At 42.0% G+C, this 15,954-nt stretch overlaps 1 protein-coding gene and 1 long non-coding RNA gene across 2 annotated transcripts in view; one reads left to right on the top strand and one right to left on the bottom strand.

Annotated features, from left to right (window-relative positions):
• LOC139623341 (uncharacterized) overlaps nucleotides 1-15,954 on the bottom strand; it is a 343,520-nt gene that overhangs the window by 139,525 nt on the left and 188,041 nt on the right. The gene's annotated exons all lie outside the window — the stretch shown is intronic.
• On the top strand, nucleotides 1,442-14,131 carry LOC139623327 (cationic amino acid transporter 2-like). The gene is made up of 12 exons (XM_071481476.1): nucleotides 1,442-1,608; nucleotides 1,735-2,105; nucleotides 6,783-6,938; nucleotides 7,039-7,204; nucleotides 8,861-8,997; nucleotides 9,144-9,366; nucleotides 9,566-9,702; nucleotides 10,493-10,595; nucleotides 10,734-10,858; nucleotides 11,764-11,930; nucleotides 12,302-12,410; nucleotides 13,567-14,131. Exons 1-12 carry the CDS (start codon nucleotides 1,598-1,600, stop codon nucleotides 13,686-13,688), a joined length of 1,827 nt encoding a protein of 608 aa, XP_071337577.1. The 5' UTR covers nucleotides 1,442-1,597; the 3' UTR covers nucleotides 13,689-14,131.

The raw sequence follows: 15,954 nt of genomic DNA, 5'->3' as shown, positions 1-15,954 counted from the left end.
AGGTGGACCATGACATGGTCAGAGTGGCCCAGTGCAGCCCGGGGGACGGCGTGATAAGCACCACTGATTGTGGTGTAACAGTGGTCCAGAGTGTTCCCCTCTCTGGTCGGGCAATTAACAAACTGTCTGTATTTGGGCAGTTCGTGGCTGAGGTTACCTTTGTTAAAGTCACCAAGGACAATAACTACGGAGTCCGGGTTGGTCCGCTCCACACACAGTATCTGGTCGGCGAGCGCCCGCTGTGCCTCCTGCACGTTGGCCTGTGGTGGGATGTAAACACCGACCAGGATGAATGAGGTGAACTCACGGGGGGAGTAGAAGGGCCTGCAGTTTATGATGAAAGTCTCCAGGTCAGGAGAACAGTGCTGCAGGATCACTGTCACGTCTCTGCACCAGCCACTGTTAGCATAAAAGCAGATTCCTCCACCTTTGGTTTTGCCGGACAGCTCTGTGTCGCGATCCGCTCTGAAGAGTTGGAAGCCGGCCAGCTCCAGCGCAGAGTTCGGAATCGATCCACAGAGCCACGTCTCCGTGAAGCACAGGACGGAAGACGAGGAAAAGTCTCTGTTCTTCTGCACCAGTAGCTGAAGTTCATCCAGTTTGTTGGGCAGTGAACGCACGTTGGAGAGAAAGATACCTGGGAGAGGTGTGCGGAGTCCGCGCCGGCGGAGACGCGCAAGCGCACCGGCACGTTTTCCTCTCCTCCGGCATTTCACTGCGAGAGCAACGGTCAGTGCACCTCTGACCAAAATGTCCAATAATCCCACAGATGAGTCGAGAAAAGTAGGAAAAAAATCCACTGGAGTTGTTTCTCTGATATTAATGAGCTCTTCTCTGGTGAAAGAGCTCCGGAAACCAAAGCAGAAAACTGGATTTATAAAGAAAATAAGGCAAAGAAATGCGCACCAAAACACCGAGGCAGCCATCCGCGGCGCCATGGCAACAGAATTGTTGTGGTGTCATGCAGAACATTTCACATAATTTCTCTTTAAGAACATACTTGAGGACAAATTTGGGGCACAATACGATCCATCCTCTCCATCTGTTGTTGTTTTGTCAGTGTATGTTCTGTCTTTTATTTGATACATATTTTTGGATGCATATTTTTATTTTTATATTTTTATATTCTTAATGATAACAAATGACTGATAATTAGAGGTGCTGGTTAGCAGACTTTGTTACCTTTGGACTTTGTTTTTGTGGTTAGGAATGGAGCAGACCTTCATACTGTCCATGTGTTATAAATAAAATTGATTTTAAAGAATATCCTACGAAGTCCTCATGAATTCTCCTTCACATCTTTCCTTCACCTTATGATGTTTTCCATCGATTTCGAGGAGGAGTGTTTAGGAAAGGAGATTACTTTGACTTTTCAACCACAGCCAATGAGATGTAGAAGACGTAGACGCTGATGTGACTCAGGAGGCCTCACATCATTCGACTGATTGGCTAAATTGGTTCCAGGTGTGCACCTGAAGCAGGCAGCAGGGCGGGAGCAGTCTGCAGTCTGCAGGGAGAAGGTGGTTTTACTCTGTCCACTAAACAGCAGCAGCAGTAGCCCTGTGGTGTGCTGGTCTTTGAACACACTGGCTTGGAAATGGCTCACAGGTAATGTTTGTTCACATCAGGATCACATCACCTTCGCCCTCGCAAACAGTCATGTCATCCCTTCTTTTCTTGTATTTCCTGACCTTGACAAAATGAGCACTGTCTAATGTGATGAAATAATTTCAGATTATCTGGTGCTAAAGTGAGAGGCTTCATTCGGACCCTGACCCATAAGAAGCCTTTGGAGCCCGAGGGAGAGGAGTCCACCTTCTGCCGATGCCTTACCACCTTGGACCTGGTGGGTCTGGGTGTCGGAAGCACGCTGGGAGCTGGTGTTTATGTGCTGTCAGGAGAGGTGGCCAGGGAAGTGGCCGGCCCCAGCATCATCATCTCCTTCCTGGTGGCAGCGTTGGCTTCGGCCTTCGCAGGGCTGTGCTACGCAGAGTTTGGAGCCCGTGTCCCCAAGACGGGCTCAGCTTACCTTTATAGCTACGTGACTGTAGGAGAAGTGTGGGCATTTGTGACGGGCTGGAACCTGCTGCTGTCCTATGTTATTGGTAAGTGAAGCAGATGATAAAGGTGCATGTGGATAAACATGCAAAAACAAAAGTGTGACTTTAATCTGCTGTTCAAAAAAACTACAAGTTTCTATGAGTGCCCTGCTTTTCCCCTGATTTTAGAAGTGGATCTTAGATGAACTAAGGCCACGTTCAGACTGCCAACCAAAATCTGATTTTTAGCCCATCCAGATTGGAACTGGATGGCTCTTTTGAAGTCTGAACAGTCACAAATCACATGAAATCCGATTTTTGGAAACCAGATCGAAACCACCTTTGGGAGGTAGTTTCAGATCGCATTTGGACAGATGCGTCTCAGTCTGAACAGCTCCAAACACTCAGATCGGTTTTGACTGTCCATGACGTCACTCTACGCGACGCCAGACCCAGCTCTTCGGGTGGCATCTATGGATGTATTATAAGACCTGGATACGGCACCGCCGCTCAGCCTTGCAGCCAATTTTTTCCAGTGGCCACTCATGGTATTGCAGCAAAAAATCCCCCTGCGGCCCAAAAAGCATTTTTCCCATAGACAGCAATAGTAAAAGAGAGGCCTGTAAAACTTTTAACAGGACTCCTCCAGCTGTGCACACAGCCAAATATCAATCTTTCTATTCTACATTTTTAATCCATGGGGTTTTAATCTTTGTAAAAGTTTTTCAAAGCCCAGAAAAGTCTTTTTTCTCTGAGTGACGTCACCACTGTGCACTCTATCCGCGGTCGTGCTGTGTCTCGGGAACGAGCATGGTTGCTAGGTTACTGCTAGCGTCGTCAGGACGAGAAGAAGTTAGTGTGAACAGTGAATAAACGGCACAAAGGCGAGTTTTCTTCTACACAAACCAAGGTTCATTGATTTTGTGATTTTTTTTTTTTTTTTTTTTTTTTTTTTTGTCGCATTTATTCGTCACTTCTTGTACTTTTTTTCAGGAATGTAATTGTTTTTAATCGATATATTCGCCGCATAACTGGATTCACTAAGACGGCAATATGATTTTTCATAATTTCCTCCGTCACAGTTTCTTCAGGTATTTTAATTTACGTCATTTACCTTCTTTGTGATAGTTTCTGTGATGTGTGAGCAGCAGTGTCTAATCCTGACTGCAGTTCACCAGCCTGTCATCCGCTCACAACAACCGCCTTATTATTTTTTAGATGAATGACCTTCACTGTGTCAGCGGGTTAAACTATAACTGAGTCTGGCCTGGATGCAGCGTCCTCTGGGTCAGCAGCGGTGGCCTGAGCTGCTGCAGCCCGCTGCCCCTCTCTGTCCCTGAGGGGAAGAACCGTCCTGGACGGTCCTCATCGTCGCCTCTCTAACTCCCCACGTCCTCAGTGTGTGCTCAGTGTACAGTTTGCTAAATGTTCAGTGGCATTCATCATTTAAATTAAATCTTTATAAAAAATCATTTCGATATATTTTTCATTTTCAAATCAAATATCTGTGAAACAGAACAGTGAAAAACAGAAAGAGCAATGACGGGACATAAAGCTTAACTACAGCCCTGCACAGTTTTTTTAAAAGAAGGCATGCCGTATAAATCTGCTTCTCAATGACAGAAAGTAAACGTAATAACTTTATCTGATGAGTTGTAGTTATCTGTCACATGCAGCATCAATCTCTTAAAATTGCCTAAAAGACAATTTAAACGTAATATTTTTGCCTGGTTATGATTTTTTAAAATGTTGATTCCAATGTGACTTTCGGCTCTGAAGCTTCAGACTGAATGTTGTTGCCGTTTTAATCCATGTTTAAAGCCCCGGGCTAGCAGAGCACTCGTGAACGCGCAGTGCCAGATCGTGAATATTTTTGCTCGTTCTCATTGCCCGAAGGCATGATGGGAGTGACACTACTGCGCAGTCTCTATGGGCCGCATAACGCGGAAGTAACCCGGAAGCCAGAAACTTTTTCGGCATATGCGCCAGGCGAGCAACTTGTATTGAACTGAATGGGCGCCATTTTTAGATCCGTCATCCAGTTCTTATAATACATCCATGGTGGCATCAGACTCGTCGCTGCACAGAAACTCTGGCAGTGAATGCAGCACGAAGCATTGTTGTGTATAATCCTACCAGCCTCCTGCGGCGTTGCAAATGTCTGGTGCAGGGGTGCCAAATACGTCGATCGCGATCTACTGGTCGATCGCAAGAGGAGTGCAGGTAGATCGCAATGAAGTTGAGGAAAAAATGTAGATCGCACGTATTACGATCGACGTATTGGGCACTCCTGGTCTAGTGCGTCTGAGATGTTCTGCACCTCTACTGGACAGTGATAAGGCCAATATACTGAGGTGACCTGCCTCCATCATGTTTGTTGTTGTTGTTGTTGTTGTCGTCGTCGCTGTCGCAATTATATGACATATATCAGACGCTCCGTTACTACAGCAACCTGTCAGATCAGTCAATAATGTGGCACAGTCTGAACAGAGCCATATCCGATTTGGACACTTGCTAAAACCAGTGTGGACAGTCAGCCCTAAAAATCGGATTTGAGTACGAATCTGATTTGAATCAGATTCGCCTGCAGTCTGAATGCGGCCTATGTGACTTCATATTTGTCACTTCACTAAATCAATGGTGCATATGGGGATGACCCAGTGCCCTGCCATAAGGGTGGTCACGGCTATAATTGAACACAGCACTGGCCCAATAGCTTGTGATGGTGATGGTGGCACCATTAATAATTTATTTTATATTCATTTAAAGGTTTAATCTAGTACAGGTCATTGTATCTTAAAGTAGTGTTGGAGCAGTGGTTAGTACTGGTAGCACTGGAGTGGAGATGGAGACCAGGGTGCAGCTTTCCTCCTTTCCTGTGTCAGCTGATGTTGGCTCTAATCAGTGTTTTATATCAAAAACATGATCAAATGACTATGTAATGTAAAGGTGGTGCTCATACTGACAAACTCAGATAATTATCACCAACTCTGCAGTTCTCCTGGAGCGTTTTTGTGTCTTTCAGCTCACTGCTGTGATTTTATGGCCCACAGTTTTACTGTTGTGGGTCTATCTCACCGCTCTCATCATCTCTAGCCACAGTGGCTCACAAACCTCCTGCAGAACTAAGAGGAGATTGAATATTGGACTGACATTTCTTAAAAGGACAGACACATGACTCCAAATGAATGACTGTTGTTCTGTGTGCGCTGGATGTCTAGACATGAGTTGTGTCCTAACATGTTCACGATATCAACTTTGTACGGTTAGATAATGAGAACGTCTCGATTCCTATAATTGCATCCACGTTTCCCTCACACATATCTTAGTTCGTCCCACTGAAGATGCTGGAAAAGATGTGAAGGAAATATGTTTGTAGAGAACTGCGACGTCCTCCCCTCTGATGATGGCATTGTAGATTTCTGTGGTAAGGGCTGTGAGTTTGTATTGTTCATATCCCCTTTGCGCATGTGGCAGCATTGTGATTGTCTGGCAGAAAAATCAAAATTACCTTTTGCAAGTCAAATTTTGAAGGTAAAGTTTTTAGATCTTGGTTGTTTTTCAGTAAATATTTTAACCGGATGAAAGATTTTAGGTATTGGAAGTCTGGATTTTAAGTTATCAGAGAAACAAGCTGAGGAAATATGAGCGTCAGATCAGCTCCCGGCCCCTTTGAGACGCCCGGTGTCTGCTGAACAGTTTCGGAGAAAGACTGATTTTCAGTGTGAAACTGTTTTGTTCAGTGTTTTTAATAGTTTGAGTCACCTGATCTGTTTGTGTTGGAGAACAGGAGAGCTCTGGATAATTCCAGTGCCGCCAAAATTGACACTGAAGGAACCCAAACAGGGTGAAGCTGACTGGAATTGCGGCAGTGGTGGTGGAGACAACAACTCCCATGATCCCATGCTACTTCATAAACATCACCAAATGCCATCTTTTGTTATTATTTTGATTAAGAGTCTCTTAGCAGAAGTAATTAGCACTGAGCATTCTGGGGGAGGATGTGGAGGAGGTAGTGGACTACAAGTACCTAGGCGTCAACATCAACAGCAGACTGGACTGGAAATCCAACACTGACGCTGTGTACAAGAAGGGGATGAGCAGACTCTACTTCCTGAGGAAGCTGAGATCCTTCAACGTGTGCAGCAAGATGTTGGAGATGTTCTACCGCTCTGTTGTTGCCAGTGTACTTTTCTTCGCCGTGGTTTGTTGGGGGAGCAGCATCGGAGCCAGCGACACCAACAGACTCAATAAACTGATCAGGAAGCCTGGCTCCGTTATTGGCTGTAAACAGGACACTGTGGAGGCCGTGGTGGAGAGGAGGACACTGAACAAACTGTTATCCATCATGGATAACCCTGACCACCCTCTCCACCAAACACTGGACAGACAGCGGAATTCCCTCTCCAACAGACTGCTACAGCTCCGCTGTCGAAGGGACAGATACAGGAAATCATTCCTGCCGCAAGCCATCACCCTATATAATAAATCAGTTTAAATAAATAATAATAAATTGTACATATTGTAAGTTATGCTGCTGCTGCAACGCAACAATTTCCCAGTTTGGGATCATTAAAGTACTTTGATTGAATTACATACTGTACCTTTAATGGTTCATATGACATCATCACCATACAACCCCCTTCTCTACATTTTAACTGACTAAATTGAGTCCAATTTTTTTCTTGTTTGAAGGAACAGCACTTTTACTGAAGTAAAGTTACTGAAGTTTGTTCTCCTCAGGAACGTCAAGTGTAGCGAAAGCCTGGACTGGGACCTTTGATGACCTGATAGACAACATTATTGCTAAAACTCTGACCGAACATACACCTATGGACTCACCTGGCTTGGCTCCATACCCAGACTTCTTTGCTGCTGGGTTCATTATGTTGCTTGCAGGTAATATGTGTAATTTTGTGTGAAAATCAGAATACAAACAAGGAAAAAAGATACTCTTGGAACTGACATTTACAATTCTAGACCCTGTCTTTATTTCCAGTGGTTCTTGCATATGGTGTGAAGGAGTCGGCGGTCCTGAACACGGTTTTTACTGGAGTGAATGTCGCTGTTTTGTTGTTTATCATCATCTCCAGCTTTATAAAAGGAGACATCAGCAACTGGCACATCAGTCAGGAGACTATCCTGAACGCAACTCGACAAATGGAGTAAGTAACACTAAATTACTACTACCCGAACTGAGACACTGGAGTACCCAATCAGCAGCGTGTAAGATTGGCATAATGACTACATCTTGTGAAAGGTACTTAAAGAGTAGACCTATGTTATTTTGTTGAGTTGTGAACTTGCATTCTTCCACATGTGTACAGCAGTTTTCAAACCTAGAGAAATGTGAAGGAATTATTCTTACATTCATCTTGTTTTTCAAGGCCTCACTCACTTTCCCAGAGTTCAGGCCATAAAGACCTGCAGTGTTGCTAGGGTAACCAAGGTCTTATAGATAAGGATGTAGAGAAAAGCATAAAATTAGACAATACTACCCAAATCCAACTCTAGCCGAGTCTGAGCTATGCAAGTGAAAGGACCAAACACATGTGATATTAATTATGTAAGATCATGTGACAATGGTCAGATTTTGTCGTCCAATAAAGTCTTCACACATACAGGTTAAGAATATAATTTAGACTTATTTGGAGTAAGGTTGGGAAAAGTGTTGCAACCATGTGATTCCTAGGAATATATACACACTGTTAGACAAGACGTCTTCAGAAAATAGATGTGCCACTGACTCACCAACCAGCAATTTGTGAGCAATACTGCAAAATATTAGTGTCACTGATCTACGTCCATGTCCTTGTTCAGTTAACTGTAATTGAATTTGTGATGCTTACAGCATTAAGAGGCAAGTCATAGATCTCATTCTCACCTGCTTTCATAGGGGCCATTAATTCAGAGGAACCTAGCTCTTTTGAAATTGTCTGAAATTTTTGTACTACCGTTTTTTCCGCACTATAGGGCGCACTGGATTATAAGGCGCACTGTCAATGAATGGTCTATTTTCGAACTTTTTTCATATATAAAGCGCACCGGACTATAAGGTGCATTAAGCGAAACAAAACAGTCAGATAAGTCAGTCAAACTTTATTAAACACGTTCACAATAACTCTCAACATTGTTCAAACATTAATGAGCGTATTCACAATAACTCCCAACCTTGTTCAGTTGTAACACGTAAAAAAACACAGTCTGATACTGCTAAATCAAACGTTAGCGTATTCACAATAACTCCTTATAGGTCCTTATACACACACACTGTAATATTATGGTGAAGCACAGTATGTATTACTCCGCGACGCTCCTGACTACGATAGCCGTAATGCTGCAAGCGGTGCGGCTTTGTAGTTTACCAAAGTTGTACTAAAACATTTTGACAGAGCGCTGTGAGTGCCGTGTACCACACATAATCGCTTCGAGGTCAGTAAGCACAACCAGAATTAATCCATATATAAGGCGCTCCGGATTATAAGGTGCACTGTCGTTTTTTGAGAAAATTAAAGGCTTTCAAGTGCGCCTTATAGTCCGGAAAATATGGTATTTAGAATAACCAGCACATTGTTTCTAGAGAGACAAATTGCTGTTGAGTTTTCAAATGCCATTTACTGTATGTATGCTTGAGAGGCACAGCACAGTTGGAATTTACACCTGTTTTGAGGTAGAAATGTCAAAACCACAGCAAATGCTGTGTAAAAGTGTGACCAGAAATCTTTTCGGTAAGAAAAATGTCTGTAGTATGGACTATGGGGGACATGAGAATTGACACTCTGAATGACAGCAGCTGATAAAGGCCATTTTGCCATTTACAGGAACTTGACGTCAGCACAAAATGAAACTGTTGACTTTGGCATTGGTGGTTTCTTCCCCTTTGGCTTTGATGGGACTTTTGCCGGAGCAGCAACATGTTTCTATGCCTTTGTTGGGTTTGACTGCATCGCTACAACAGGTGCTATTGAGTAGGGTAGAGTGGATTTTCTTAAATGATATAAACATAGGGTCATGGTCAAATTCTGTACCTAAAGTTCAATTCCTTACCAGGTCAGTTCTTGGACCTGAACCCGGAAGTCTAATGCGCTCGACTTGCTCTTTCAGGTGAGGAGGTGCAGAACCCCCAGAAGGCCATACCTCTGGGGATCATAGCATCTCTGCTAATCTGCCTCTTGGCCTACTTTGGTGTGTCAGCTGCTCTGACACTCATGATGCCCTACTACCTGCTGGATACTCACAGTCCTCTACCCGTAGCATTTGAGTACGTTGGCTGGGAGCCTGCAAAGTACACTGTGGCTGTGGGATCTCTCTGCGCGCTCTCAACAAGGTAGTTCTACAGATCTCTACTCCTGTGGTTGGGGCTTTCAGAAATGAAGAATCACTCCTTACATGTTCAAATGTGAACATAAATAAATGAATAACTTTAGGTATAAAATCCACAGATTGACAGAAATGAATAGCTGAACTCAATATTGGGACTGACAGTGTAGTCTGATTGGAAGTTGCTCTCTCTCCTTCTTCCACAGTCTCCTGGGGGTGATGTTTCCAATGCCCCGAGTGCTGTTTGCTATGGCGAGGGATGGCTTGCTCTTCAAGCCTCTTTGCTACATGAGCTCCAGGCAGAGTCCTGTCTTAGCCACGCTGTCCTCAGGAGCTGTGGCCGGTGAGGCAGCTGTACTATTCACATTATATAAAATAAACACAATCTGGGATTTTTCTGGCACTAACCCATATCGACATTATTTTCTGATGATGAGGTTTAGAGGATCAGGGGCTGTGTTCACAAAACATCCTTAGGCTAAAAAAACTCTGAACTAACTGAGTTAGGAGAAACTCCTAAAATTAAGGCCTCTGTAAGGCCTAAGTCTAAAATTCCTCAAGTCTAATTAAGTGTAATTCACAAGTATGAGAGGAGTTAGAGGCAGTCCAGAGGGCTCCTAAGTCACTGAGAGTGTTTTTCCTCTTGACTCTACTCACTTTTGGTACCAGATACTTTTTTTCCTACTTCAGATAGTACACTCATCATCATTACTATACTGATGACGCATGAAGCTATCGTGACATACACCAGTACCTGAAATTACCCCATTTGATGAGTTTCACAGGGTCTTGCTCTCCTGATGGCTTTAATTTTGTCATCATGGTTCCCAAATAGGCCTATATGTTTATGTTGGTATATTTTCATATTAGCAGAAACATTTTTGATTTTTACATGAAGTCATGAACTGACACAAATGGAGAAAAAAGTAAGACAAGCAGCTCTTCATTTGGAAAAACCCCAGAGATCCATTACAATACATTAAAATACAAGAACATCACTGACCAGCACACACAATGTTAAAATCACCCCACCTCCCTGGGAGACATAAAGCCAGTCCAAGTGGGGTTTAATTTAGCATCACCACAGACTCATGTTTAGTCAGTAACATGTATGTATTTGAATATTTTTGCAGCTTTCATGGTCTTGTTATTTGACCTAAAATCACTGGTGGACATGAGCTCGATCGGGACCATCTTCGCCTACACTCTTGTTGCAGTGTGTATTCTCATTTTAAGGTATAAACACATGTAAACTGAATCTGTTCAGTAAAAAGCCAGAAATTTTAAGATTTAAGATAATTTTAGACTGAAAGGAATAATCTGTTCTGTCATTTTAAAGTTCTACCTCAGCAGTTGTTTTGTTTTTCCTCCCAGGTATAAAGAAGACACCGGTTTTGTCCATAGACCAGAGCCGTTCACGGTTATGGGGCTATTGAAGCCTCCATTTCGACCCACTCACCGCACGTCTAAAAATGTCAACATTGTCATGGTCGTAATTTGTGAGTAATTTTCCTTTCACCTTTGAGCTGCTGTGACTTGTCTTTTATAATCACTTGTTTTAAGTATGGTGCAAAGTTTATGTGCTAGCATGTCATGTTACCACCCAATCTCAAGTTTGGCCACACCCCAGCAGATCACATATTTCATGTATTTATTTATTGTTATTTCTCTCTTTCTTTTTGCTCTTTGTATGATTTAAAAAAAAAACAAAAAAAAAACAAAGGGGGCAGATGAGCAGAATCACTTGTTGACCAGCGTGGAGACGTGCGTCTTGCATTGGTCACTATTTCAGACTTGTTTACCTACGGAAACACAAAGCTGTCTAAATGAGAGCAGCTTTATTGTGAATTCAGCTGTATTAAAGTACTGTGTATATGTGAGCACAGAGAAGAGGAGAGAAACAAACGGAAATCGAGCTGAAACCAGCTCACACTAGGAAGAATGTAAATGCCACACAATGTAAGTTATTTACAGCAGTTCCACAACAGTTTTCATACGCAGTGCAGCCATATACTAGATTTTGATCTAGTCTTGTTTTTTAAAGCTGGAATATGCAAGTTTTGGAAATCAAGCTAGCACTAGCATAAAACTAAAAGGCAAACCACTCCCCCTCCGCGCTCCAACCAGTCCTTCACCTACGTCCTTGTTTTGTACGCTGTCTCAGCTAATGCAGGAATCAGGAGTTGCTTGTCTTTGAGTCAGCCAGAGCAGCATCTCCTTTTATCATTTTGTTTCCATTTACATGCAAAAGAAATAAAAAGTAACAGTGCCTTAACATTTGAAGAAAGACTAATGTGTGTTTGCTGTAGGAGTTTATATTTATTCACTTCTTTTCACTGCAAAAATCCATATTTATCCCATTAGAAACCTGAATATTTTTCTGAAGTCTGCGATTCCTTTGCAGTGTTCCTGGTGATCATTTTAAGCGTGCTGCTGTCCGAGGCTGTGGATTCCCTCCGCAGGCGAGAGCTGTGGAGTGTACTGCTCGCCACTGTCCTCATGCTGACACTGGTCCTCGCTGTTGTTGTTATCTGGAGACAGCCGCAGAGCACCACTAAAGCTGCTTTCATGGTAAACAGGAGGGGTGATGGTGGCGGGCGCTCGGCACTAAATGCTGTATTTCATGCAGACTGAGGATTTGCACCTTTCCAGTTCAAATTGGGACATGTTTTTTGGTGGGTCAGTTAGTGGGCCTGACTAAGGGGCTGTTAAGGGGCACTCAGAGTTTGCAGAGCATATGTGATGTGCCCATTAAAGGCTGGTCAACCCAGGTTAAACCATACTGAATGACTGTGCTTTTGTCTGTAGCTTTCAGCTTGTCACTAACTTCTGAGACCCTCTGTCTTTACAAACTATTGACAGAAATTATATTAATATGCAAAATATAAATTAATGACCTTTAAGAGTGCAGAGCCAATAATTTTTTTTCATTATTATATTAGGTTCCCTGTCTGCCTGTGATTCCTGTGTTAAGTGTCCTCATTAATACCTACTTGATGGTTCAGCTGGGAGGAGAAACATGGATCAGCTATGCTGTTTGGATGGCAGTTGGTAAGGACATACAGGTTTTAACTATGTGGACTTATTAACCAGCTTGATGTGGAGAGTTAGGTTGGTGTTACCTCATATTTTTCTTATTGTCAACAAATCCAATGCAAAGACCTTTCTGTCATCATTTTTAAATGCTCAGTCATTTCCTATATCGGTCCCATATTTTACACTTTTCCTGAGATTTATTTGAAGAGTTGATATCTATAAGAAGATATATTTGTGGTTTTAAGAACCAAAAACCATCTAAATCCTGCAAGGTTGGATTGTGGGTCCAGGGGGGTAGGGCTTGGGATGTGGTTTCTGAATACAGGCTATGTGCATTTCTGTGTGGACTGAGGCTTTGAAACTTATACAGTATTAATATAGAACCTAGACCAGCATTATGATCAAGCCGATTGATCCACATGTGGTGCTTAAGTAATCTTTTGGGGCAGCAGGACGGAGGACAGTGCATTCAGAAAGTATTCAGACCACTAATTTTTTCACATTTTGTTATGTTGCAGCCTTATGCTGAAATGGCTTAAATTCATTGTTTCCCTCATCAGTCTACACTCATACCCCATAATGGTAAAGTGAAAACAGAATTTTAGAAATTTTCTATTTATCAAAAAGGAGAAATGTCACATTCTTCCTATGAACTGCTTCCACACTCTTCCTGTAACCTCCTAACCACTGCTCCAGCTGTGTTTCAGATTATATTCAGTAGTGCACTGATGCTCTTGTACCCTCCATCTTGTACCCTCCATAAGACACAACCCAGGCCAGAAGTGAGGAAGCTGTGGTTCACATGTTCCTTTCTAACCTTGTTCATGCAGTTAGTCTTAACTGGAAATCACAGGTGTGATCACATGTGTTGCAGTGGTCAGATGTACTCACTGTTGTTGCATTGAGGTTGGACTACATAGATACCCTTCTACAACTTGAAATTAATACAAGTATTGTAAGATGATCAAATTCTGAATCAGTTAACAGTTTTGTGATATTTCTCAGTGGTGTACTTTGTAATAGGATCAGTTCATTGTCAGATTGGTCTTAATGGCATTTGTTAACAACAAGAAAATATAATATGTATTTCCAGCCCTGTCCTATCATCATGTGTGGATGATAGAGGCTGAATAAACAAAGGCAACATTTTAAATCCCGTCTCTGTGCTCAGGCCTGATCATCTACTTTGGCTACGGTGTTCGTCACAGTGTCCAACAAAAGAGACTTAAGGAGGCTCGCACGCTGCTAAATATCACTGCTGTAAATGGCAACGTTGTGGATTCTGCTGCTTGATGTGTACTGAATAGTGAGATGTGTTACTGTCCACTTACAAAGGAAGTTAAGATGGACACTGAAAATGTTTTATTTTATTCAGCACTCGGCAAGTGTCCCTGCATGTTTTTATACTAACAAATGTTTTGTTAAAAGTATGTGTTGTACCTAAAAATACATACACTGTAACTTATAAATATCTTGTTAAGTCATTTTATCCATTATGGCTTGATCAGTCATTCAGGACTGAAGTCATGGATGTTGCTGTTTGTTGTCAGAAAATAGACAAAGACAGAAATTTTAATATTGATCTGTATTGTTAATTAAAATAAACGAGAATAAATGTAATCCATTAGTTTAACAAATAATTGTATTTATATAATAAATTTCACTTAAATTGATAAAAGGTGACATTTCTTTTTTTTTTTTCTTTCAGTTTAAATTAAAGGCCTTTTTAAAAAGTTTTTTTTGGATGATTTTCATGATTCCAAATATGATGTGATGCAGCTCTTAGACATGAAAGATCCAGTGGTTGAGAAAGCAGGTTGTTCAGCATTAAGATTATAGAGACATCAAGGCAAATATGAAAAAAATCTGTTCATATATATATTTACATTTTTAAACTATTTTAGAAATTGTGCATTAGTAAAGGAGAAAGGGGAGGTTACATGCTAAAGCCTACAAAAGCCTTTAGCGGTGGCCCTTAAGGGTTACCACAATACCTCAAAACCTGCTGGACAGAATTTCAAGTATTAACTGGGACCCGACTAACGCACCTATCAGGTCAGAGTACCAGAGTTCCCGTAAATAGCAGTTTCTGGCTTGTAAAATCAATGTCCAACTAATTTCAATTGAGAAACTCTTCTAAAAGCTCTTATATATCTCACTTGTAATTTAGAGGTGAAAGAGTTTCAGAGTAATGTCACCCTGATTTCTGGGTTGGTATTGTTCTCCAGTCTCTCTGGGCTGTGGGCAACAAGTGGGCTACAACTTCCTTTTAGCTGTCTTTGATATCTCCAATGCAGCAGAATAGTTGACACAACTTTATTCTGCTCTTTTAGCAGAACATGTGCATTCAACAGACTGTCACATTCACACCTGTCCCCCTGTAAAGCAGGTGGGAACCAAAGGTACTCCACACTGAAGGGGTGTTGTAAATAAGATACTTAAATTACAGTTACACCTACAAAATATATATAAAATGATATAATGCTGTAACTGATAATGAAATTACATAATAATAGCAATGATGTAATAGTAATAATATAATAGTCACATAATATTGCACCACTTAATACACAACATAAATCAATAAGGTAAACTTATTCAAATAAACGAATGTTATAGTAAATAAGGTTACAGTAATAAATGTTTAAATTGATAGTGTTATATTGACCATTATTTTCACATTTTCATAAATATGACAATCTTTCCCATCCCATCTCTCCCAAGAAACACACTTTCTAGTTGTATGATGGGAAGTGGGAACTGATGAAAGTCAGGATATGTTGACCTCTGCTACATCGACCTAGACCAAGTACCCCAGGGTTATGGAAGTGTAACACGGAATCACTTCTGTTGTGTGTGCAACATCTCAAATTCCCTCTATTATTTTCTTTAATCGAAATAAATGTATGTATGTATGTACGTACGTGCAGTGATGCTGCTGACTGGTTTTGGAAGAAGAGTAAATACTGATCTCATTGAGAGATTACAGATACAACTGTTCAATACAATAATGCACATTGAGAGACACACACACACACACAAAAACACAACCTCTGCCACATCTTGTATGTTTTTCCCAGCAGCTGGTGTGTTGTCCTACACTTTTTTTTGCCCAATGCTCCTCCTGTCAGTCTCTCACCTGAGCAGCTGCCACCACCAATGCTGAAAATGAGTACATCACACACACACACACACACACACACACACACACACACAGCAGTGCAAACTTGCCCTATTAGCATCTGAAGCTTGGCCATCCTGAGGGCCAGATGCCTGTGACCTCGCTGTGCCCCCTAAATGCAGAGTTATTGTGATTAAAGTATGATTGGCAGCGCTGGTTATTAATTCTAATCTCGGGCACATATGTGGGGTGGTGGGCAGAGGGCAGGCAGCAGTGTGTGCCAGGCGGATGCCACACGGAGGCTAATTCACTGTGACATGCTATCAGAGCACAGTCACACACTCCACATTCCCTCGACACACAGACCCTGCTTATAGGCTACATACACACTTCCTCTAATGCACAGGAGATGGGTTTCCAGGAAAGAAGGTTATCTTT

Source organism: Trachinotus anak, unplaced genomic scaffold, assembly GCF_046630095.1.
Source record: "Trachinotus anak isolate AG129_WGS33_773 ecotype Australia unplaced genomic scaffold, CSIRO_AGI_Tana_v1 ptg000007l, whole genome shotgun sequence".
NCBI classification, from domain to species: domain Eukaryota; kingdom Metazoa; phylum Chordata; class Actinopteri; order Carangiformes; family Carangidae; genus Trachinotus; species Trachinotus anak.
The sequence above is the reverse complement of the archived record's forward strand: the minus strand, read 5'-3'. Positions and strand labels throughout refer to the sequence as shown.

Coding starts and splice junctions, on each gene's coding strand:
- LOC139623327 (XM_071481476.1), top strand. Junction 10,596..10,733: donor GTGTGTATTCTCATTTTAAG/GTATAAACACAT, acceptor TTTTCCTCCCAG/GTATAAAGAAGACACCGGTT. Junction 11,931..12,301: donor CCACTAAAGCTGCTTTCATG/GTAAACAGGAGG, acceptor TTATTATATTAG/GTTCCCTGTCTGCCTGTGAT.